The sequence below is a fragment of the Cetorhinus maximus genome, chromosome 5 (assembly GCF_964194155.1).
Source record: "Cetorhinus maximus chromosome 5, sCetMax3.hap1.1, whole genome shotgun sequence".
Lineage (NCBI taxonomy): Eukaryota > Metazoa > Chordata > Chondrichthyes > Lamniformes > Cetorhinidae > Cetorhinus > Cetorhinus maximus.
This window is the reverse complement of record NC_135883.1, coordinates 52,833,305-52,858,602: the sequence shown is the minus strand read 5'-3', so window position 1 is coordinate 52,858,602 and position 25,298 is coordinate 52,833,305. Positions and strand designations below refer to the sequence as shown.

The window sequence follows — 25,298 nt, the reverse complement described above, 5'->3', positions numbered from 1 at the left end:
TTTTGTCATATGCACTGGGAAATCCACAAAAGGCTTGACTTTCACATCTCTCAGATCTACCTTACCATGCCCAATGGTATGGCCTAGGTATGCAACTTGCACTTTTGCAAATTCACTTTTCGCCAAGTTCATCACCAAATTACCTTCTTGCAATCAAGAAAATAATTCTTCCAGATGCCGTAAATGCTCCTTCCTTGTCTGACTGAAAACTTTTTGATCATCAATATAAACATCACAATTCTTTAGATCTGCACTTACTTTGTTTTTCAGCCTTTGCAATGTCACTGGTGCATTCTTCATACCAAATGGCATGAGTTTAAACTGATATAGTCCACTTGGCGTTACAAAAGCTGATATCTCCTTTGCTCTCTCCACCAATGGTACCAGCCAATATCCTTTCAGCAAGTCAATATTTTGATTGTCCAACTTTCTCAATGCAATCTTCCAACCATGGTATAGGTTATGAATCCGCTTTTATCACCGCATTCACCTTTCGGTAATCCACACATAGGGCAGAATTTTACGAGTTGGCGAGCGAGGGTGGAACCCGCTTGCCGACGCGTAAAATGGCGCGCGGTGACTTCGGGGGGAACTCCCGATGTCACCGCGCCCGATTTAAATTTTCAGGAAGGCGGGAGCGCAGCAAAATCAGCAGCGCATCTGCCAACCTGTCAATGGCCAATTGACACCAGTGACAGTGTCAATTAAGTAATTAAAGGACCTGCCCGGGCAGGCCAGGAGCCCCAGTGGGAACTAGAAAAAGCATGAAACCTCATCCACAGGCGGGATGAGGTTTCATGTAGGTTTTTAAAAATTTTAGTAAAGATTTTGTAAAAATTATGGACATGTCCCAACTCATGTGGCATTGCCACATGAGGTGACATGTAAGGGAAATTTTATTTTTCTATTTTTATCTTTTTTACGTATACGGCCGATCTCCCTGAGGCAGCACCTAGCCTCAGGGAGATGAGTGCGCTCTTTCGTGCCACCACTCCAACAATAACTTCACCTGTCTTCCATTTGCTCTTTAAATTTACCTTCCATAATGGAATATATTTAGCTTCTCCATGAACGCCACTTATTATCACCTGCTTCTGCAATACTCCCTCTGAACAACAAATATCACTATCCCACAACATTAAGTATTGACTAGCCACTATGTCTCTTAAAATTTTAACATCATTACCTACTCCACCCTGTACACATGGAAAGACTTTCCCTTCACAAAAAAAGGCCAGAATCTTCGGGTCGGCGTGCAGAGGAGGGGCCCATTCGCTGACATGTAAAATTACACGTGGTGATGTCGGGCGTGCGTCCTGATGTCACCGCGCATCATTCAGATCTTCAGTTCAGTGGGCACATACTGGAGTCAGCTGCGTGCCTGCCGAACTGTCAAAGGCCTATTAGGGCCATTGAAAAACTAATTAAAGTAATTAACTGAGCTGCCCGTCCAACCTTAAGTTTGGCGGGCAGGCAAAGAGCCCAGGCGGCCTTCGCATTTATCATGAAACCTCATCCACAGGTGGGATGAGGTTTCATGAAGTGTTTATAAATTGAATAAAACTTTTTATTAAAGTTCATTGACATGTCCCAGCTCATGTGACACTGTCATATGAGGGGACATGTCTTAAATTTTTTTTTATTAAAATTTTTGACAATCAAACTAATCTCCCTGAGACAGCTCTGTGCCCCAGGGAGTTTTCTGTGCTCTTTTGTGTGCATGCACGAAAGAGCGCAAGCCCTGACTCAGCCTACTCCCCCCGCCCGCACAGGGAGCACACAGCGCTTCTGGGTGTGTGTCACAATGGGCAGGCCTTAGTGGCCCACCCACTTTAAATGGCAGACTGCAGCCAATCGCGGGTGGTGATCGATTGCGCGCCAGCCCTTGTCCGCTCCCGCTCAGCCCCCCGACGGGGAGAAAATTTTCCCAAAAGTCTTTACACATTTCTGCAACCTGCTCCTCATAATTTTTTTGGGTAAATTATGAACACATTCCCACTTCTTTACCTATCACTGATTCTCCCTGTTTTACTTGTACACAAACCATTGGTTTTTCCTGTGCCTGAACCATAACTTTAAATAACCAGTAATTCCAATAGATTTTCTCAGTAATTTCCAACACACTGACTTTGTGTGCCCCACTTTATATAATGAAAACACCTCAATTTTCGAACTTCATTCCTACCCTCAGCACCTTCCTTTTTATTCTGAGAAAAAAACTTCCTGGGAATTTCCAGCTTCTTCTCCTTTTCCCTGACTACCTACCTTCTTTTCACAGTTCCAGTTTCTATCATTTTCCGATTTGAAAGGGTGATGAAAAATGGTTTAGCTCTATGAACTAATTCATAATCATCAGCTATCTTTGCTGTTTGCCTTACAGTTTGAACTCTCTGTTCCTCCACATGAGTTATCACTACCAAAGGGATTGAGTCTTTCAATTCTTCCAAAAGAATTACTTCCCTAAGAACTGCATATCTTGTCTCTATTTTTAATGCCCGTATCCACCAGTCAAAATTATTTTGTTTTACTCTGTCAAATTCAACGTAAGTTTGCCCAAGCTGTTTTCTCATATTCCTAAATTCCTGCCTGTATGCTTCGGGAACCAATTCATACGCACACATAATAGCCTTTTTCACCACACCATAAATCATCCATACTTCTTCAGACAGCATAGCATATACTACATGCACTCTACCCACCAACTTAGACTGTAACAATAAAGCCCAGCACTCCTGTGACCATTTAATCTGTTTAGCTAGCTTCACAAATGAAATAAAGAATGCTTCAACATTTTTTTCCTCAAATTTTGGAAGAGCTTGTACAAATTAAACATCTCCCCACTGAGTTTTAGGTTAAAGGTTTTTTCATCCTCAGAATCTAAGATCTCCTTTTTAACATCCAGTCTTTTAAGCAGGTAATCCCTTTTTCTTCCTTTCTCTTTTTCCCTTGCCTCTCTTTCTTTATCCTTCTCTCTTGCCTAAAATTCCAGTTCCAGCTTCCTTTCTTTCTCTTACCTTTCTGCTTGCTCCCTTTAAAATTCCCATTCACTTTCCTTTGCTTCTAATTCAAGTTTTTTCAGTTCCTTTATTTCTTCAAGTTCAAGCACCTTCATTCGTAACTGAAGTCTCATTAACTCAGTGTCAGGTATCACTTCCAACTGTCAATGTTGTGCTATACTTTTAATTATATCTGCTTTCCTAGTCCCCGCAGGTAACCCCAATTTTAATTTATCTGCCAATTCTGTTAACTTACTCTTGGAAGGTTTTGTAACCCAATCAGAGTTATATCTTTTACTCCCAGACAAGTCTTAGCAATTGCCAAAGCCATCTTGCAGTCTCACCACTAATGAAAATCCTTCACCAACTCCTTAATTCACACTCATACTCATAGCCTTAAGATTTGCCAATTCCAAACCAATCAAGGAATTACAAATTTACCCTGGATGAGCCCCCAATTGTTATGATACAGCAGTTGGTAAAGGCTGAGTTGTTTAAATCTCAGAGGGAAACTTGAACAACTGTCATAACCTATATTTTCAATTGGTATGTTTGAGAGGCACCTCTGAATTCAGGATGAAATCACCAAGCCTCAAGAGGTTTTTTATATAAACTAAATTATACATCTATTAACTTAACAAGAATTTAAACACATACACATGTATACAAATTACTACCATAAAAGCTTTTAAAGAAATCCCCAAATTAATCACTCCCAGGTAAATCTTCACCAAGGCAACAATAGCCCATAAACTTTAAACAGACACCAGGCAAAGCACATTTGACCTTACGAATTCAAAGTGAGACAAAATGAGGTGCCTTGCAATTTGGTTCATTTGCAGACATAGTTGTAGGGCTTACAGGCTGCTTAGATCTTATATGCCTCTGACAAGTTCTATTTGTGCACAATCACTTTAAATAAAGCTGAGACTGAGTCATGCAGGTACACAACCCGGTCCACTGCGCAGCTTGGATGTGCGAATCCCAGAAGTCAAAATGACTTGGTACAATTGAATCCAGATCACAGATTTCAACCCCTCTGAGTTGACTTCTGGTTTTCCCCCAGCAATTCCACTTCAACACCCACTGACCTTCCCCCTGCCTCGCTACCTGCTGGGAAGTGGCCTTCAGGTTAATTTCAGGGCCACAATAGCTGCTATTAGGGTGAATAATTCCGTCTTCTAGATGCCTCAGCCCAACAATTCAGATTAGTCCACCTCAATGGGTTGCATCAGCAAGTGGCTGCATAAAACTGGTGGAGATAAGTGTATCTTTCCAGCCCCGGATATCAATTCTGCATCATCAATAGAATTGACAGACACATAGAGCATGAGTGCCTGCCAACACTAAGAATTGTATTGTTCGATCCTGTAAAGCAGATAGGGTATAATTTCATTTTTGAATGCCCTCTTTTCAGTTGCACAATCAAATAAAATGATAATGTTTAGTAAAGTAATACATCCCACTTCAAAACTCAGTACTTGTAATGGGCAGTCACTGTGTCCTGATTGAAAACGTCTGATGTGTGCTTTAGGAGGACTAAATGTAAAAATAATTGATCTACCCACCCCAATGATTCAATGGGTAAAGGCCCCACATTGAACAGAACTGAGCTGTGAAGAGCTGTAAGTTCTCTGGTTTGATACCTGGAGTTTGCTAAGTTTGCTGATCTCAGTTAAGTTGAGGTTAAAAGCATGATTGTCAGCCTCAGTAAACCCACATGCAGAGGGGGGATAATCAGCCAAGAATCCCATCATGGTCACTATCCAGAGATCCTTGCCAAAAGATGTGTGTCCATGTCAGACAGGAACAGCATTATATTTAGCTGTGATGGACACCCACCCCAGTCCAACTCACCTCATTGAAAAGCCCAGTAACTCTCACTGATGGGATTCATGTGTGAGATGCTTGAAATATAGAGGTGGAGGGACTAGGCCTGTGGAACCATATGACAGCCTGAGTCTTCAACAGAAGACAGGATAAATGATAAAATAACTGGGTAATAAATGTCGACTTTTATGAGGAGAGATTGGGCCGTCTAGGCCTGTATTCACATGAGTTTAGAAGAATGAGAGGGGATCTCATTGAAACGTATAAAATTCTGACAGAGCTGGACAGACTGGATGCAGGGATAACATTTTCTCTGGCTTGGGTTTCTGGAACAAGGGGTCACAGTCTCAGGATACGGGGTAGGCTAATTAGGACTGAGATGAGGAGAAACTTCTTCACTCAGAGGGCGGTGAACCTATGGAATTCTCTACCACAGGGGGCTGTGGAGGCCAAGTCACTGAATATATTTAAAAAGGAAATAAATTTCTAGACTCTAAAGGCATCAAAGGATATGGAGAGAGAGCAGGAGTATGACGTTGAGATAGAGGATCAGCCATGTTCACATTGAATGGCAGAACAGGTTCAAAGGGCCGAATTACATACTCCTGCTTTTATTTTCCTATGTTTCTATGTTTTTTGATATGAGACATGCGAGTGCCTAACCATAGCTTTCACTATTAAGCTAAAGTGTCAATCAATTTAAGGGGGAATGAATAGGTTCTTCAAATCTTTAATATTTCAGTCCCTACATAAATATGATTTAAATCAAATGTTCAAGCATTGGAGGAATTCTCGTAATAACAATAGGCCAAGCTGCAATCCACATAGATTTTAATTTTGCTTTGTTTGAACAAGATTTAATGATTCACTTGGCTTTATAATGTCATGTAGGAAATTATAAAGTATGAGCGTATCTAGTTACAAGAAATGTAATACTTTATTAAGAAATGCAAGTTTCAGCTTCAGCCTTATCTTATATGAATATATCAGTCATAACAAACACCCGTGTTACCTCCACTCGGACAGCCCAGTGGATGGAACCTCGGATGCCTTGATATTGATCTCTAGGGTCCTAAGCCTAAGCTCCACACCTACAATAGGTTGCTGTCACTTTATAGATCAAATAGAAATGCAACTATTTCACTTGACCCTTCTCCATGTTCACTGACATTGTTGGTGCGAAGTTAGCAATAGCTGGAATTTCTCTTAGCTATAATTTATATACACCCTCGTACCTCACAGCACTTAGTTACTTCTCTTCAGTAAGTCCCTCATTATTCTTCAACTAATGTGCCGAGTGTTAATTATATTATTTCTTATAATTTCACAATGACAGATATAAACATCGTACATTACAATCTAACCTATTCTATTGCTCACTCTGGTTTAAACATCTATTATGTTTAATGACGGACAAACCCAGTTCTTTCTCCTTTTTTACTGAAGGTTCAAACAAACCTATTCTGAGAAATATCTAATCATTTTTGCTTCGGTGACCTGCCTACAGTGAAATGCTTGTCTGAGTTTCTAACTCAGGCTAACTCCACTTTCTCATATTGCATATTATATCAGCCATTTTATGCCAACCTATATGCAGCCTACATGTACCAGTTTCTATATTAAAAAGTTTCTTTCTCTGACAGGTCCGAGATATAACCAATAAAATTCTACGTACATCCAATAAGACAAATATGACAGAAGATCATCTATATTCACACATCCTAGTTGAATGGGGTCAATACATTGACCATGATTTTGCATTCACGCCTCAGAGCACCAGTCAAGTTACCTTCATGGGAGGAGTAGACTGTAGGAACATCTGCCATAATCTGAATCCCTGTTTTCCAATAAAGGTATTTGTAGAATTTTAACAGACCTTTGCACTCCTTTAGATTATGGACAAGAGTCAGGAAATATTTGAATTTCAAGGTATCTTTGGTTGTTTTAGATTTGAGCATGGATCGGGACCAAGCATATCACTGATCCAATCTTTGATGCTCTCTTGAGCATTTTTGAGGCAGAGATTTTGTATGGGTTTGAAGGAAATATCCAGAATGATTTTTACTTTGAACCGCATAGTTATTTCAAGTTTTCCCTCTTCCAATGATTGCTGAGCTCAACAGAACTGTCCCAAAATTGCACAAAGTGCAGTAGCGGGCGGGAAAAAGTCATTTTACCCATTGGCCGCAATGGCGGGTTTCTGCGACGTTTCATCCCATTCCCACCTCATTAGTTATGCAGCCACAGGAAACACGCTGCCTTGCTGGTGGGTGGCCTCCAATTTTCTCGCCATGCCACTACCTCACCACTTCCTCACGCAGGACACCATATTTAAACTGCAGCTGCATGTACACTTCTCAATGCTTTCAGTCCAGGGCTGCTCTGGTGAAGACATGGCCCCAAAAGCCAAAAGAGTTCAGCACCCCCCCCCCCGATTCAGTGACACATCCCTGGGATGTCTTCTGGACACCATGGAGGCCAGCCGCAGTGTCCTCTACCCCCGCTCTGGCCACAGGAGGTCCTTCATTCTCACCACTCTGGCTTGGGAGGAGGTGCCAGAGGTGGTCAGTGCCAATGCTGCACACAAGAATTTGGCCATCCAGTGCAGAAAATGGATTAATTATCTCATCCATGCCGCCAGGGTAAGGTAACCTTCTTATCACTCTAAACTCACAAACTCACAAGGCATCTCACTCTGCCAGCTCAAGGGACATCACCACTCACTCTCTCACACACACCCTTACATCTCCACCTGGCCTCATCTCCTCTGAAGACAGCCTCCTCAGCCCTCACCATCTTCAGGCCACTTGTACAGATCAACATGTCCCCAGATACGCCCTGGAATGCCCCCCACCCACCCTTCCCCAGTAGAGCCATTGCCCTGCAGCCTCTTCTCTTGCCTCTCCCTTCACCAAGCAAGCCCTAGCCTTGCAGCCGTTGAAAAGCCACCCCCGCCTTATGACTGGCCTGTTAGGTAAAGACTGGCCCGTGAGTCCCCCTGAAAGTGATGTGGTGCTGCCTGCCAAGCCTGGCGCTGATGACTCTGAGTGCTGCCTGAAGCAAGTTAGTCAAACAAACCTCGAAATCCTGAGTGAAGTGCAGCTCGCCAGGTGCACGTCGCTTATGTACTGTTCTGAAACATGTAGGCGTGCAATTACGCTGATGTGCCCGGATGATCCAGTGCGGGGGGGATGATCCTAGTGAGCAGGGCTTATATTGAGATGCTAAAGTATTGAAATTAGGTTCCCTGACATGTGGTGGCGGGAAACGTGGCTGCCTTTGGCGGGTGGAGCAGACGATCGCAAACTGGTTTCACGACGGCATGAAATCAATTTTTGGCCTTCTCGCCATATTGACCCATCCCTCCCCGCCTGGCATGACGCCCGATGCCAAAGTGGCCAAAAGATTCTGGCCAATGTCTCCCTATAATCCAGCCTACTGGCACAATGAAGAGGTAGGGTAAGTAATTCATTTACGCCATAAATAGTGGAAGTTATTTTGCATAAAAAGGGTTCCAAGACTGAATTTCAATGGCATTTATAGCCAAGTGTTCTGAAATATATGTTTAAATTTAAGCTCCTCTCTTACTGTTTGTACAAGTTGATGGTTTGACCACAGCTGAAGTACTGAATGCAAATTTGGGTGCCCATTATAGAAAGGACATTAAATTTAAGACATGAGAGCATATTGTAGATTCACTAAGATCATCCCAGGCGTAAGAAACTATAGTTATGAACAAAGAATTGAGATACTGGTTATATTTCAACTAGAACAGAGATGATTCAATAGCTGAGCTTGAAATTATGAAGGGCTTCTTTAGAATAAGACTCCCCTCTGTGGGTGGGGCGAAATCAGTCACCACCAAATTAAATTGGCCACTAAACAAGTGAGGAAAGAATAAGGAGAAATTAAAACAGAAAATGCTGGAAAAGCTCAGCAGGTCTGACAGCACCTGTGGAGAGAGAAACAGAGTTAACGTTTCAAGTCCGTATGACTCTTCTTCAGAGCAAGGAGAACTTGTTTATGTGGTGAATTGTTAGAGCTTAATGTTCTTTACCACAATGGATATTTAATTTAACAACATCACAACTTTTAAAAGAGGGGTGGATAAACATTTGAAGCAGAGGAAAATACATGCAAATGGGGCTCCAGTAAGACAATATGATTAGTTTTGGATTGCTTTAGCAAACAGCCAACCCAGCCATGCTGGGTGAATGACCTATTTCTGTATTGTAAATTATTTGTGGTTCTGACACCTGCTGAGATTAGGTAATTGCTGTAGATAGACAGAAGACCTAAAAGGTGATCTTTAAATATAAACCCACATTTATTGATTTATGGACTGGAAGCGTAAACAAAATCACAGCAGGGCTGATATTTTTAACCTTGTCATATTTTGATATTCATCAGGTACTTCAAAGTGATCCCCGCTCCAAAATAAATGAGTGCATCACATTCTATCGTTCCTCACCTACATGTGGAACAGGAGATCAAGGAACGGCCTTTGAAACTCCGTCAAATCTGTATTCTCGACAACAGATTAACGCAGTAACTTCCTTTATTGATGCCTCAACTGTCTATGGAAGCACTCCAATCCATGAGAAAAAGCTAAGGGATCATTCAAGTAAGGAGGGCCTCCTTCTCACTAACCCAAAATACAAGGATGGCAGCCATGAACTGTTGCCCTTTGTGGATCAGGCACCATCTCCATGTTTTCAAGAGCCTAATGTTACTCAGAATGAAAGAATAGAATGTTTCCTGGCAGGAGAAAGTCGAGCAAATGAAGTTCTTACTCTTGCTTCAATGCACACATTATGGATGCGTGAGCATAATCGTTTAGCAAAGGCCTTGCACAGGATAAACCCTCACTGGACCTCAGAAACCATATACCAAGAGGCACGTAAAATCATTGGTGCCCTGCATCAGGTTAGTCGATTCACTATTTCTACCTTTCTTAAAAGTTGTTACAAGGACAGTGTATGGTTGATATTGGCCCCCAAAGTCCATGATGTCAAAGACAGTTTCAAGGCATAAGATAAGTGAACAGGGCAGAAATTGGGTGGTGAAAATTGGGGTGATGAAACCCCAGTGATTCTCCATCACAATTCCATTTGGTCAGCACTGTCCTTTCAGGAGGAACAGGGCAGGCAACCTCTCTCTGTCTGACATCAAAATAAAGAGGTGGGATTGACCAGGTGGCAACACCCACCAGAAAGCCACTCAATCTTGTCTCTGGTGAGTTAAGCAAACCGAAGAGCTGTATGAAGTAGACACAGAGTACAACCCCATAGTGGAAGTGGGGTCCACCAAATAAAGGTCTCCTTCATAACAGCAACCGATCACAAAGGGTAAGGATAGTAGCCTTCTTAGAAATAGAGCCAACAGTTCTCCCCACAAAGGCTCTGCAATCAGTCCTGCTGATTTCAAGACATACCTATTAGCAAACACTTTAGCTGCACCGATAATGGCACAGATGCCGACCCATTTCATTCTAATTGCCTGAGCTCACAAATTCTGACAGAGTCAGGAAAGCCAGTGGTCAGTGAAGGGGAATTCCTGCTCTGCCATTGGTATGGCATTTGATCGATTTCATTCTTAAATTTCCAATGTGCCATTTGTAGGTATACATGGCATTCCACTTTATCTTCAGCTTTTCTCATGCTAAAATCTAGATTTTACTAAATCTGTCAAAAGATTCATTCCTAAGGGCTAGCATTGTATTTCTGTCACTATTCCATTTGAGAAATGGAATGCTAAGTTACCTTTATGCTGCTATTGATTTCCCCTTCTATGATCAGTGCACTGGTGTTAAAGGAATCTTGATGATTTAAATATTTGCAACTGAATAATGAAACTAATGCCCTTTGCTGTTTGAGTTTACTCAGCTAATTAGGACATGCTGATCTTGGGGTTGGTAAGTAATTAATAAAACCACCAGTTACTAAAATATTAATTACTATAATTATTTCACTAAATGTGTTCAGGCTCGGATCATAGCAATTAGAAGTAGTTATTTTTCCATTAAGGATTTCTGGCATTTCACTCCTTTACAATAAAAATTCTGCTTTTATGCCATATTCTGCAATAAACATCAGGAGACATGAAACTGGATTTTCAGCTTATCATCTGAGTAAAGCACTGGTGTTGTGGTTTGGCTACTCTTCATAGGTAGATAGGTAACAAGCTATAATCCACAAGGGACTGTAAGCATCTCTCCCTCTATTAGAGCGAGACAATTGGTTATATAGCTTAAGGGACACTACTCCACATCAAGCATGGAGCAGGCAAGGAGGCAAGCACCTACCTCAGCCGGATTAAGAATTGAACCCAAGCTTTGGTGTTGTTCTGAACCACATGCTAGCTATCTAGCTAACTGAGATAACCCTTGCTCATTTTTGAGATAGCCAAATTTTCATTTCCTTTGAAAGCAATAAAAATGAAAAGACAGGTGGTGTCTGTAAGACACACTCAATCTGTGTGTCAGTTGTAGTTCAGTTGGTAGCACTCTTGCCTCTGAGTTGAAAGGTGATGGCTTCAAGTACTGCTCTAGGACTTAAGCATAAAAATCATGGTTGACACTCCAGTGTAATACTGCTGGAGTCCTGCACTGTTGGAGGTGCTGTCTTTCAGATGAGATGCTAAACCAAGGCCCCATCTACTTTCTGAGGGGAACATTAAAGATCCCATGGCACTATTTTGGAGAAGAAGCAGGGGAGTGAGTTATCCCCGATGTCCTGGTCAATATTTATCCTTCAATCAACAATACAAGTAACAAATTATCTGGTCATCTTCACATTGCTGTTTGTGGAAACTTGTGTTGTGCATATTGCCTACCACGTGTCCTATATTACTACAGTGACTCTTCATTGGCCATAAAGTGCTTTTGGACATCCAGGGGTCCTGAAAGGTGCTATATAATGCAAGCCTTTCTTTCTATTTTTCACACGTGGGAGACAACCTGAAAATCTATCTCATGGAATTCAAAAGGAAGAAAAGTGGTTTCAAATCTCCTGAATACAAGTAGTATCCTTCAACCAAACTAAAGCAGGCAGAGATGCAAAAGTAACAGGGTTGAAATAGTTCAAAATGGATCAACTCAATGGGTTTCTTAACAATGAATTGCATTAATACATGTCTTTAATGTACAAAAAGGCACTTGGCAGAGAAGTAATAAGGGGAACTGATGTTGCGCCATAGGATAGAAATTTGAAATGGCAATTCAAGTTTAAGTCAAAATGGTTTCTAAATAAGGAAAGAGAAATAGAAATGTAGAGGGTTGGAGAAGGGCATTACATAGATTAGGCCTGAGGCAACTTAAAACTTTGTGATGGGATGAAGGGACAGTAGGTTTCACATGGAGGTCAGAATCAGAGGACCAAAACTGTAAGGAAGGATCTATGGCTGGACGATGTAGTAGAGATAGGGAGCTACAGGGCCATGGAGAGATTTGGAAACATTGCAGCACCAGGAAGGGATGTAGGTCAAATGCAAGGGGGATGATAAGGAAGTGGGACATTGTTTCGGACAGGGTTGTTAAAAAAATGAACTTATTAATTTGCTATATTGTAGCCAGGAAAGAAAGCAATAATTCAGTGACTCTGTGATAGCATATAGTCAAGCAAAAAGTAACGAAAATATGTTTTAATAGGTTCAATTCAATGCTGACATTGCAGGAGAAGCAGCTTAATTGTTTTAGACATTTTGAAGGGATTAAAAAAGTTTATAATTTATGAACTTATTGAATATTGTGTTTAATTTTATGTTGGTTTGTACCTCAGCTGTGATCTGATTGAAGGTATATTCTTCCAAAGGCAAGGAGATCACATGGCAGCATGTGATATCCTGTAAGGGCTCCATCCCATTCTCTCAGTTCCTTCGCCTCCGATGATGCCACTTTCCAAAACGGTGCTTCTGACATGTTTTCCTTCTTCCTTAAGCAAGGTTTCCCACCTACAGTGGTTGATAGGGCCCTCAACCGTGTCCCACCCATCTCCTGCGCCTCTACCTTCACCCTTTTCTCTCCCTCCCAGAACCACGATAGGGTCCCCCTTTTCCTCACTTTTCACCCCACCAGCCTCCGCATTCAAAGGATCATCCTTTGCCATTTCTGCCAACTCCAGCATGATACCACCACCAAACACATCTTCCCTTCACTCCCCCTGTTGGCATTCCGTAGGGACCGTTCCCTCCGGGACACCTTGTTCCTTTCCTCCATCACTCCCAACACCTTATCCTCCTCCCACTGCACCTTCCTATACAATCACAGAAGGTGTAACACCTGCCCCTTTACCTCCTCCTTCCTCACCGTCCAAAGGCCCAAACACTCCTTTCAGGTGAAGCAGCGCTTCACTTGCACCTCCTTCAATTTGGCCTACTGCATTTGCTGCTCCCAATGTGGCCTCCTCCACATCGGGGAGACCAAACACAGACTGGGTGGCCACTTTGCAGAACACCTCTGGTCTGCCACAAGCATGACCCAGACCTTCCAGTCGCTTGCCATCTCAACACACCACCCTGCTCTCGCCCAACACTAGCTATACCCATTTAGAGCTGTTAAAGGACCACCTGTCAGGAAGGGACTTTCTAAGCTGTGCTGCTTTTTTTCAGCCATTTCATTAAAATATATATCAATTGCTTTTGAAGCGCGTCCCTGCCTCAGATTACATGCAACAAAACATAGGACATCAAAGCAGCAATGTCAAGGAATTGGATAATTCTAGGGCAACGGCACATTTCCACCATTATCTCAGCAAACACATTCACAGACCTGGGGGAGAATTTTCTCCTTGTCATCTGGGCTGGGCGGGAGTGGGTGTGGGCGGGCGCGCAGCCGATCGCCGCACACGATCAGCTGTGCACCGCCATTTTAACATGGGCGGGCCAATTAAGGCCCGACCAGCATGACAAGCATCCGGAAGCACTCAGCACTCCATGTGCAGGTGGGGTAGGATGGAGAGTGGGGGCCTGCGCGCCAAAAAGCGCAGAAATCTCCCTGAAGCACGGAACTGCCTCAGGCAGTTTAATTTCATTGTGAAAAACTGAAAAACAGATTTAAAAAAATTATTCGGACATGTCCCCTCATGTGACAGTGTCACATGAGCTGGGACATGTCAACGAATTTCACTAAAATTTTTTATTACATTTATAAACCCGTCATGAAACCTTATCCCATCCGTGGATGAGGTCCTATGATAAATGTGAAGGCCGCCTGGGCTCTTCGCCTGCCCACCAACTTAAGGTTGGACGGGCAGCCCTGTTAATTATGTCCATTAGTTTTTAAATGGCCTTAATAGGCCTTTGACAGCTCAGCAGGCACGCAGCCGATTCCAGTGCGCGCCCGCTCAACTGAAGATCGGAACGACCCGTGGTGACGTCGGGTCGCACACCCAATGTCACCGCGCATCTTTTTAAGCATCGGCAAGCGGGGCCCGTCCCCGCACGCTGACCAAAAGTTTCAGGCCCTGGAATACATATCTCACAATAACAGAGGAAAACTGCCTCTGCAAACTTAGGCTCAATAGAGACCAACACAGCAATACCATTTACTGCAGGTTTATCTCCAGCCAATGTCCACCATTGAAATAGCGGCATTCAAGCAAGAGATTCAACACCTAAGCCTGGAAGTAAGAACAAAAGAATTTTCATGTATATCGTCCTTTATTGATCTGAAGAAGCCTCAAAGCACTTCACAGCTAATGCAGTAAAGCTGTTGCAATGTAGGGAAACGCTGCAGCCAATTTATGCACAGCGAGGGCTCACAAACAGCAAAGAGAGAAATGATCACAAACAGAAAAATTGCAGATTTGCATTCCGCGACAGAATGAACCTGATATGACATCTAACATGTCAAAAACTCAGTGATGGTTTTCAAGCTGACTATTCCTGTTATTGAAAACATTTCAATGAAGTTTCAAAGGCCCTGCCATTATCAACCGCTGTGCAGTATCTGAAGGCTCACCGGCCATTGACAAGTGCGATATTTGCAATTATACATCTAGTAATAAAAAGCCCTTCCTGAGAAAAGCCTTTCTCTTTTCAAGAATAATGTAAATGGCTCTATCTAGTTATATCATTCCTCTGACAATTACTCACAGGAGGGTTTTATTTTATTTGCTGTAGATTCTTACAATGAGAGACTACATTCCAAAAATCCTTGGCTCTCAAGTTTCTGATCAATTCCTTGGAAAATATGATGGATATGATGAAACACTGAATCCCACATTATCCAATGTGTTTGCAACTGCAGCTTTCCGTTTTGGTCATGCAACTATCAGTCCTAAGATACAAAGATTTGATGAAAATTATAAGGAGCATCCCAAGTACCGAAGTATAAATCTGCAAAACACCTTTTTCAGTCCTTGGAGAATCATTAAAGAAGGTGAATATCTATATATTATGAGGCTTAAAACAATGTTGCATCATGCTTACAACAGGCTACAAATTAAATCAATATTTCTGTTGTGATTGGTAGGTGGTTTAAACCCCTTGTTCAGGGGGCTGCTAGCAAAGCCAGCAAAACTGCAGACATCGGATCAAATGATGATTGAAGAACTGACAGAGAAACTATTTACTCTGACAAGTGCTGTAGCATTGGATCTGGCATCGTTAAATCTGCAACGAGGGCGCGACCACGGACTTCCTGGTAAATGTAACCCCTGAGCAGTTGCACCTTGCAAATATGATTAATATTAAAAATTGTTAGAAGGTTTCCATGGTGAGAGTGGTAACATTGAGTGAGACGGTTTTATGGTTACATTATGTAAATTTGCTCTGAAAAAGAGGTTGTTACTTTTAAAGAGTTCCTCAGAAGAACTGGTAGGCCTCGACAGCAGACTCTGCCTGTTGTATGCTGCCCAAAACATTAAGGCCTACAAGCTCTTCAAGGGAACTTCTTTAAGGTAACAACTGCTCTTTTCCGAGCAAATTTTACAAGGTGTGACCATAAAAGCTTCTTATTCAATGATTAATATTTATGTCTCTGTTTTTAAGTCCACTCAGCAACTAACCAATTAGTAACCAAAAATGCAACAGAGGGGCTTATTTTTCAACTGGCACTATTCCGATACAATTGTTCTACAGGCTCATACTAAACTATTCAATGCGCTTGATTTCATTTCAGCCATTCATCTGTTTATGTTAAATGGGTTAGGGCCTACAGTAAAAAATATCACACAGGGGAAATTGGTATGAATGCATTAACTATTTATACCGAAGTATACCAGTCAGAAAATTAACTTGTGTGTGTTAATGATTTTTGTGTCTCCACGCCCCTATTTGCATTTAAAATTGGCGTGGTAACAACATCAAAATAAAGTGTTTATTTAAAGTGCCAACTTATGCCGAGCTCCTGCTCATTCTGATTTTCAGATAGTTCTGGATGGTGCTGATTGGAACTCAAATGTGAAAGAGGCAGGAGCAGTATGCTACCCATAGAAACATAGGACGTTACTGCCCATCATGTTCATGCTGACTTTATGAAAGAGCTTTTCAATTATTCCAATTTTCCTTCCCTTTCCCCATAGCCCTACTACTTTTCCCCCTTTAAATATTTATCCAATTCCCTTTTTGAAAGATATTATTGAATCTGCTTCCACATTAATCCTTTCAGGTAGAACATTCCAGCTCATAACAATCTGCTCCATTTAGCAATTTCTCCAATCTCGCTTCCGGATCTTTTGCAAATTAATTTAAATTTGTGTTCCTGGTTATCAGCCCTCTAGCACTGGAAACAGTTTCTCCTCATTTATTCAACCAATACCCTTCATGATTTCAAACACCTCTATCAAATCTCCTCTTAACCTTCACAGGAACGTAGGAGCAGGATCAATACGATCATGGCTGATCATCCACTTCAATGCCTTTTTCCCGCACTATCCCCATGCCCTTTTATGTCATTGACATTTAGAAATCTGTCAATCTCTACTTTAAACATACTCAATGACTGAGCTTCCACAGACCCCTGGGGCAGAGAATTCAAAAGATTCACAACCCTCTGAGTAAAAAGAAAATCTCTTCATTTCAGTACCAAATAGCTTCCCCATTATTTTGAAATTATGTCCTGTGGTTCTAAACTCCCCAGCCAGGGGAAACATCTGACCTGCATCTTACCCTGTATATCCCTTTAAGCATTTTGTAGGTTTCAATGAGATCACCTCTCATTCTTCGAAACTCTAGAGAATACAGGCCTAGTTTCCTCAATCTCTCTTTGTAGGACAGTCCCGCCATCCCCGGAACAAGTCTGGTGAACCTTCATTGTACTCCCTCTATGGCAATAATATCCTTCCTAAGGTAAGGGGACCAAAACTGCACACAGTATTCCAAGTGTGGTCTAACCAAGCTACTTTACAATTGAAGCAAGACTTTGCTACTCCTGTACTCAAATCCTCTTGCGGTAAAGGCTAACATTCCATTAGCCTTCCTCATTGCCTGCTGCACCTGCATGTTAGCTTTCAGTGACTTATGGACAAGAACACCCAGGTCCCTTTTGTACATCTACACTTTTTAATCTCTTACCATTTAGGAAATACTCTGCACATATGTTCTTCCTAACAAAGTGGATAACCTCACATTTTTCCACATTATATTTCATCTGCCATGTTCTTGCCCACTCATTCAGTCTGTCCAAATCCTCTTGAAGCTACTTTGTATCTTTCCCACAACACACATTTCTGCTTAGCTATGTGTCATCTGCAAACTTGGAAATATTACATTTAGTCCCCACAACCAAATCATTGATATATATTGTGAAAAGCTGAGACACGGGTCCTGATCCTTGCAGTACCTCACTAGTCACAGCCTGCCAACGCGAGAGTGACCTGTTTATTCCTACTCTCTGTTAACCAATCCTTAATCCATGCCAGTATATTACCTCCTATCCCATGTGCTTTAATTTTGCTAACCAACCTCCTGTGGAGAACTCTATCAAAAGCCTTCTGAAAATCCAAGTATACTACATCCACTGACCCACCTTTATCAATTTTGTTAGTAACATCCTCAAAAAACTCCAACAGGTTTGTCAAGCATGATTTCCTGTTCATAATTCTCTGTTGACTATGCCCAATCAGTTCATTATTATCCAAGTATGCATTTATCACATCCTTTGTAATAGATTCCCTACTACTGATGTAAGGCTAACAGGTCTGTAGTTCCCTGTTTTCTATTTCCCTCCCTTCTTAAATTGTGGGGTGACATTTGCTGCCTTCCAATCTTCAGGAACCATTCCAGAATCTATAGAATTTTGGAAAATGATCACCAATGCACCCACCATCTCAATAGCAACCTCTTTCAACACTTTGGGATGTAGGTTATCAGGTCCCAGGCATTTATCAACCTTCAGTCCCACTAATTTCTTCAATACAACCTTCTTACTTATACAAATTTTCTTCAATTCCTCATTCTCCCTTGTCCCTTAGATCTTTAATTCTGGGAGATTTCTTGTATCTTCCTCAGTGAAGACAGACACAAAGTAATCATTTAGCTCCTCTTCCATTTCTTTATTCTCCATTATAAATTCTCCTGACTCTGCCTGTAATGGACCCACATTTGTCTTAGCCAAACACTTCCTTTTTTCATCCCTATAGACACTTTTACAGTCAAAGAACAAAGAACAAAGAAAAGTACAGCACAGGAACAGGCCCTTCGGCCCTCCAAGCCTGTGCCGATCATATTGCCCGTCAACTAAAATATTTTGCGCTTCCGGGGTCCGTATCCCTCTATTCCCATCCTATTCATGTATTTGTCAAGTTGCCTCTTAAACACCACTATCGTACCTGCTTCCACCACCTCCTCTGGCAGCGAATTCCAGACACTCACTACCCTCTGGGTAAAAAACTTGCCCCGCACATCACCTCTAAAGTTTTCTCCTCTCACCTTAAATCTATGTCCCCTAGTAATTGACTCTTCCACCCTGGGAAAAAGCTTCTGACTATCTACCCTGTCCATGCCACTCATAATTTTGTAAACTTCTATCAAGTCGCCCTCAATCTCCGTCACTCTAGTAAGAACAATCCGAATTTCTCCAACCTCTCCTCATAACTAATAACCTCCAGACCAGGCAGCATCCTGGTAAACCTCCTCTGCACCCTCTCCAACACCTCCATATCCTTCTGATAATGTGGCGACCAGAATTGCATGCAATATTCCAAGTGTGGCCTAACCAAGGTTCTATACAGCTGCAGCATGACTTCCCAGCTTTTATACTCAATACCCCTGCCGATGAAGGCAAGCATGCCATATGCCTTCCTGACTACCTTATCCACCTGCGTTGCCACTTTCAGTGACCTGTGGACCTGTACACCCAGATCCCTCTGTCCGTCGATGCACTTAAGGGTTCTGCCATTTACTGTATAATTCCTACCTGTATTAGACCTTCCAAAATGCATTACCTCGCATTTGTCCAGATTAAACTCCATCTGCCATTTCTCCGTCCAAGTCTCCAACCGATCTATATCCATTTTTATGTTTTTTGCTAGTTTACATTCATATTCCATTCTGCCTTTCTTTATCAGTTTCTTGGTCCTCCTTTGCCGTATTCTAAAATCTTCCCAATTCTCAGGTTTACTACTATTATTTACTACTATTTCTGGCAACTTTATATGCCTTCATTTCTAATCTTATACAACCCTTAACTCCCTTTGTTAGCCACGGTTGACTGACTTTTCATTTTGGGTTTTTGTGCCTTAAAGGAAAGTATAATTGCTCTAAACTATGTGACAATTCTTTAAAGACTGTCCATTGCCTGTGTGCCATCATACCTTTTAATGCATTTTCCCAATCCACCTCAGCCAATTTTCCCCTCATGCCTTCTAATTTCCTTTGTTCAAATTTAACACCCTGGCTTCATATCGAATTACCTCACTTTCAAACATAATATAAAATTCTATCATGTTATGGCCACTCATCCCTAAAGGTTATTTTACAACAACTTGTTAATTATCCCTTTTTCATTTCATAGTACTAATTCTAAAATAGACTATTCTCTAGTTGGTTCCTCAACATACTGCTCTAGAAAACCATTCCTAACACACTCCAGAAACTCAACTTCCATGGCATTAGTACCCATTAGGTTTATCTAGTTTATATGCAGATTGAAGTCACCCACAACTTCTGGCTGTTCACCCTCCCTGACTAGGATGTCCTGCTCCATGACATCCTTGCTCCTGGCACCAGGGAGGAAACACAGCATTCTGGAGTCACGTTTACTGCCGCAGAAACACCTGTCTGATCCCCTGACTATGGAATCCCCTATCACTATTGCTCTCTCACTCTTCTTCCTCCCCTCCTGTGCAGCTGAACCACTCATGGCTTTGGCTTCACTCCCCTGAGGAACCATCGCTCTCACCAATATCCAAAATGGAAAACCGATTAGCAAGCAAGATTGACCTAGGGGACTCCTGCACTACCTGCTTGGATCTCTTAGGCTTCCTGGCAGTCACCCATTCCCTCTTTGCCTGTATTTTTTAATCTATGGTGTGACCATCTCCTTAAATGTGCTATCCATGTAGTCATCTGCCTCGTGGATGCACTACAGTAATTCCAGCCACTGCTCGAGTTCCATAACCCAAGGCTCAAGCTTCTGCAGCTGGTGACACTTCATGCAAATGTGTTTGTCTAGGACACATGGTGCGTCCATGACTTCCCACATACCACAGGATGTACATTCCACTTGACCGAGCTGATCTGCCATACCGTAACTTTAAAAACTATTTATTACAATTAGAATAAGTAGAATAACATACCAGTTACTCATCAATCTTCTTCTTCCCCTGTAGCAAGGTAAGAGTCAGCCATTGGAGGCAAGCTCCAAATTAAGTACTCTAATGCACCCAAAACAGCACTCGAGTCAGACCTGCTCTAAACAGCACAACTCTAGATTATCTAATGTCTCCAAATAACAGGAGCAGAGCAAGTCCAGCATCATTCTAATAAATTTCCTCTACATTCTCTCTGAGATCTTCCTAAAGTGTGGCACCCAGATTTGGATGTAATACTCCAGTTAGGCACTAACCAGCAATTTATAAAGGCTTAAAGTGGGATTTTCCAGGATGCCACCAGGATTGTCCAGTCCCGCCAAAAGTCAATGGACTTTCGGCTGGGCTAACGGATCTCCTGCGTCAGGTCCTGCCAGAAAATCCCAGCCTTAGCATAATCTCCTTGCTTTCGTACTCTATGCTTCTATTAATAAAGCCAAGGGTACCATATACTTTTACTACAGTCTTCTCAAATTATCACCTTCAAAAACTTGTGTACATACACCCCGAGATCTCTCTGTTCCTGAAGCATTTTTAGAATTGCACTATTTAGTACATATGGCCTCTCCTCACTCTTTCTGCCAATGCATCACTCCACACTTTTTGCATTAAATTTCATCTGCCATGTGTCTGCTCATTTCACCACTACAGATCTTCCTGAATTCTGTTATTATTCCCCTTGCTGCCTACCACATTTCTGAGTTTTATGTCATTTGCAAACTTTGAAATTAAGCCCTGTATACCTAAATCTAGGTTATTAATATATCAAAAAAGAGCAGTGCTTATAATACCAAAACCTGGGGGACAGCATTGTACATTCCCCTGCAGTCTATAACTGTTCACCACCACTTTCTGATCTCTGTCCCCAACATACTGCCTATGTTGTCATTGGCCCTTTAAACAGATGGCATTTATCTTTGTTAGAAGTAGTTTTAAAAAGTGACCCATAGCAATGCCTTGGATGATGTGGTGCTGATGCCCATTACAGTAGAGGCTGCACATTTAGTTAAAATTGAATGGCATTAATGAACTTTTTATCAATACAGAGGCATTGGGATTACATCGTGAGATATTGGTGTATCATCTCTATGTTTGAAGTTCCTCTCTCTGCTATTTAGTGGATGCAATGACTTATTCATTAGGTTAATGCACCTGCTAACATAATGGATCAAGGAATTGCAGATGACTCATTAAGCCTTTACAGGATAATATCCTCTGATGCAATTTCAAGACCAGAGTTTCTTGTTGACTTCCTAAACTAACAGAATGCATGACTTTACTTCTAGGATACAATGACTGGAGGGAATTCTGTGAACTGGAAAGATTAGAAACTAAAGCCAATTTAAGGAAAGCAATATCTGATTTAGATTTAGTTGAAAAGATAATGGATCTCTATGGGCATCCAAACAATATTGACATCTGGCTTGGTGGCTTGGCAGAAGATTTTCTCCCTGGAGCCAGAATTGGCCCATTATTTGCCTGCTTAATTGGAAAACAAATGAAAGCTTTAAGAGAAGGCGATAGGTGAGTTTTATATTACATTGTTCCTTCCCAATGTAGTCACATACACAGTCTGTTAGCTCAAACTATTCTGGTAAATGTCTGGTCTTATATTATTAACCAGCTTAACACAGATTAATCAAGCACTTTGGAGCAGAACAAATAAAACTAAACAAAAGCAGAGAATGCTGAAAAAAACAGTTTGCTTTTCGTAGCAACTATTTGAGTTACTTTCAAAGGATATAAGTTTAACGTTATTTTTGGAACCTTTCTTGTGCACAAGTATTGGTGGTTGCTTGGCCAATAGTTACCTAGCAGTGATGGGCCTGGGAGCCTGCAATTTTCAGGGGAGGGATTAAAAATTGGACTGCAGTAAAATTACACATTTTTAAGATTGTTGAGAACAAGTCCCACAGTTTACAATTCATGTTGCCTGACCACACATATTAGCTCATGCAGCACTCACATGTACATACAAAGAAGCACATAGCAAAGCTGAGTAGCACAAAATGAAAAAAGAGGATTGGATCCATTTTTTTGCAGCTGGTCGTAAGTTATATGTGAAAGGGGAGCTGGGGTCATTTCTGGTTTTGAGGCCAATATATAATCATGGATGCCTCATGGCAGCATTTCAATGTCAGAAACTCTAGAAGAACTCTATAAAAAACGCATAATATAGGCATTAGTTTATTTATGCTGCATTATTATAAAATCTCCAGCCTGGTATTAGTGATATACAGCCTTGCTAATAGATTTATTTCATGGTCATGTCAGATGTTTGAATCTGTTAAATTAAAAATAAGCCAAAGTGAATGCAACCGATGATGACTGAAGGGACATTTTACCTTCTGACACTTAGTAGATGAGCCAAAGCACCATCTACAAAGAGACTTTCAAATGTTCCAGTTTGATCAGTGTTCTCTGAAAATAGTTTTGAATGACCTCATTTACATGCTGTTGCCATAGTTACCAGACCAAAGCAAAATATTGCAAGTGCTGTGAAAGTGCTACACTAAGAACAATAACCTACATCAGTGAAAAACAGCCCTGAAGGTCAAAGGACTGCCATTTCAATTCTAGTGGGAGGGGATATATAGGTCGTTAATAAAGACACAGTTTGTTGCAACACATACATAGTGAGGAAATGAAATTAAATCAAAAATATAAATTGTGAAGAGTATAACACATATGACTCAGCAAAGGCAGTAAATGCCCAATGTGCACAGCAAGTCAGCCAGTGCCTGCAAGAAAGGAAAGAACTTACATTTATATAGTATCATTTAACTCATGACACCTCAAAGCACTTTATAGGCAATTGAGCATTTCTTGAAGTTTAATTCTAGACATTGTTGTAATGCAGCAAATTTCCACACAGCAAGTTCCCACAAACATTTTTAATAACAATAATTTATATTAACATTTTGCCTTTCTTGTAGAAAATACCCCAAGAGAGAAAAGAAAATAAATTGATTAAATGAACAAATGCCTAGATAGAAGGGAAAGATTAAAGGAGTGACCAGAAGCTTGGTCGAAAAGGTCGACTTTGCAAGGGTTTTTAAAGATAATAAGGGATGTGGAAAACAGTAGGTTTAATGAGAGAGTTGAAAACAGTAGAGCCAAAGTGACAGAAGGTTCAGTTATGGGTGGGGCAATCAGAGGGGAGCTGCAAAGAAGGCCTGACTCAAAAGAGCAAAGGATATAGATGGCTATGTCAGGCTGAAAGAGGTTGCAATATAGAGAACAATGAAAAAATTGAAAAATTTGAATCAGTTTTTAACTTGAAAGACACAGGGACAGGGAGCCAGTATAAGTCACTGAGGATTGGATAAAGAATGGATAGAATTTAATGTGGACCAGAATATGGTGGTTTCATTTTGGATCAGTTAAAATTTCTGGGGAGTGAAGGATGAGAGGCCAGGAAGGACATTGGAGAAATTAAGTTTTCATGTGACAGAAGTATGAATGAAGGTGTAATTGGGGATTAGGTTAAAATAGGGACAGAGTTGGGCAATACTGCAGAGAGGGAAATGTGTCTTGGTGATGGAAATATTATGGACAGGGATGAGAGTGTTGGGAAAGGCAAGTGACCAGGGTGTGGGCTAATCACTAGCAAACGAAGAAGAGTCAAACAAAAAAAAATTATAACAGACAGAGCTTCGGAAAAGTGTGTGAAAACGGCTACAGTGACACACATCCCAGGTACTATAGAAGAAGGAAAGTCAAAGGGATATTGTCAGAATGTCCACAAAATCCATCAGTTTAAATTGGGATGCACCTGACCCACCATCCGAATTCAAAATATTTAAACAGCGTACAGAGTAAAGGTTTCTTAATTCAAATGTGTCTGAACCAGAAAATCAAGCCATAAAAATTCCCCTATCAATTGGGAGTAAAGATCTATACATGCTGAACATGTCAGGATTAACAGTGGAAGAGCTGAAGGATCCCCAGAGATAATGGATAAATTGGAAAACAGGTTCAGTATCAGGTTAAACTTCTGAATTTATCAACATGAGTTCATGTCATTTTGACAACAGCCTACAGAATCCATAAATCATTTCATCAGCAGATGCAGAGAAAAGGGCATGACGAGATTTCACACCATCAATCTTGTGGAAAATGCAGATGCTGTCATACCATCCGAAGGGTTTTCAAAGATTCAAATTATCTGCCCTAAGAAAGTTGGGAACTACTTATTATTGGCCAAGTTTGACACAGACCAAGTGCCTGCACACTGCCCCTGTAAATTCTAAAAGGCATGTATCCACAGACGTGGAAGGCCATGGCGAAACTTACTGTTGTGAAACTCTCAGCATACAATGGTCCACTAATCCTGTGTGCAGGTTCCATAGTCCTGGAGTGCAAATATTATCAATCCTCCTGGGTGTCATGGATGTTCTACATTGTGGAGACTAAAGGCCCAGCAATCACAGGTCTACTGGTATGCTGTGACCTCACACTAGTGACAATCCACAGAATTAGTCAGATCAACCTCAGAAACTACTCCATCACCCCATTGAAATATACAGAATGTTTCAATGAAATTGGTAGTTTCAAGGGAGATGCAGCATTATATTTGCAGGAGAATGCAAGTCCATCAATGGATCTGGTACATTTTGCTCAATGCAAATGCCAACAGTTGCACAAAGAAATGGCAAAAGGTTCCATATTATAGAAGCTGTGGAAAACCATCAGTGAAGAATGGTCTGATTCAATTCAGCAT

General features: G+C 41.3%; 1 protein-coding gene across 1 annotated transcript in view; it reads left to right on the top strand.

Moving 5' to 3' along the window:
* Positions 1-25,298, top strand: part of tpo (thyroid peroxidase) — a 90,593-nt gene that overhangs the window by 36,803 nt on the left and 28,492 nt on the right. Inside the window, exons 5-9 of the mRNA XM_078541282.1 lie at positions 6,470-6,679; positions 9,237-9,752; positions 14,946-15,204; positions 15,298-15,468; positions 21,862-22,099. Coding sequence (XP_078397408.1) covers positions 6,470-6,679; positions 9,237-9,752; positions 14,946-15,204; positions 15,298-15,468; positions 21,862-22,099 — 1,394 coding nt within the window. The remainder of the gene's footprint in view (positions 1-6,469; positions 6,680-9,236; positions 9,753-14,945; positions 15,205-15,297; positions 15,469-21,861; positions 22,100-25,298) is intronic.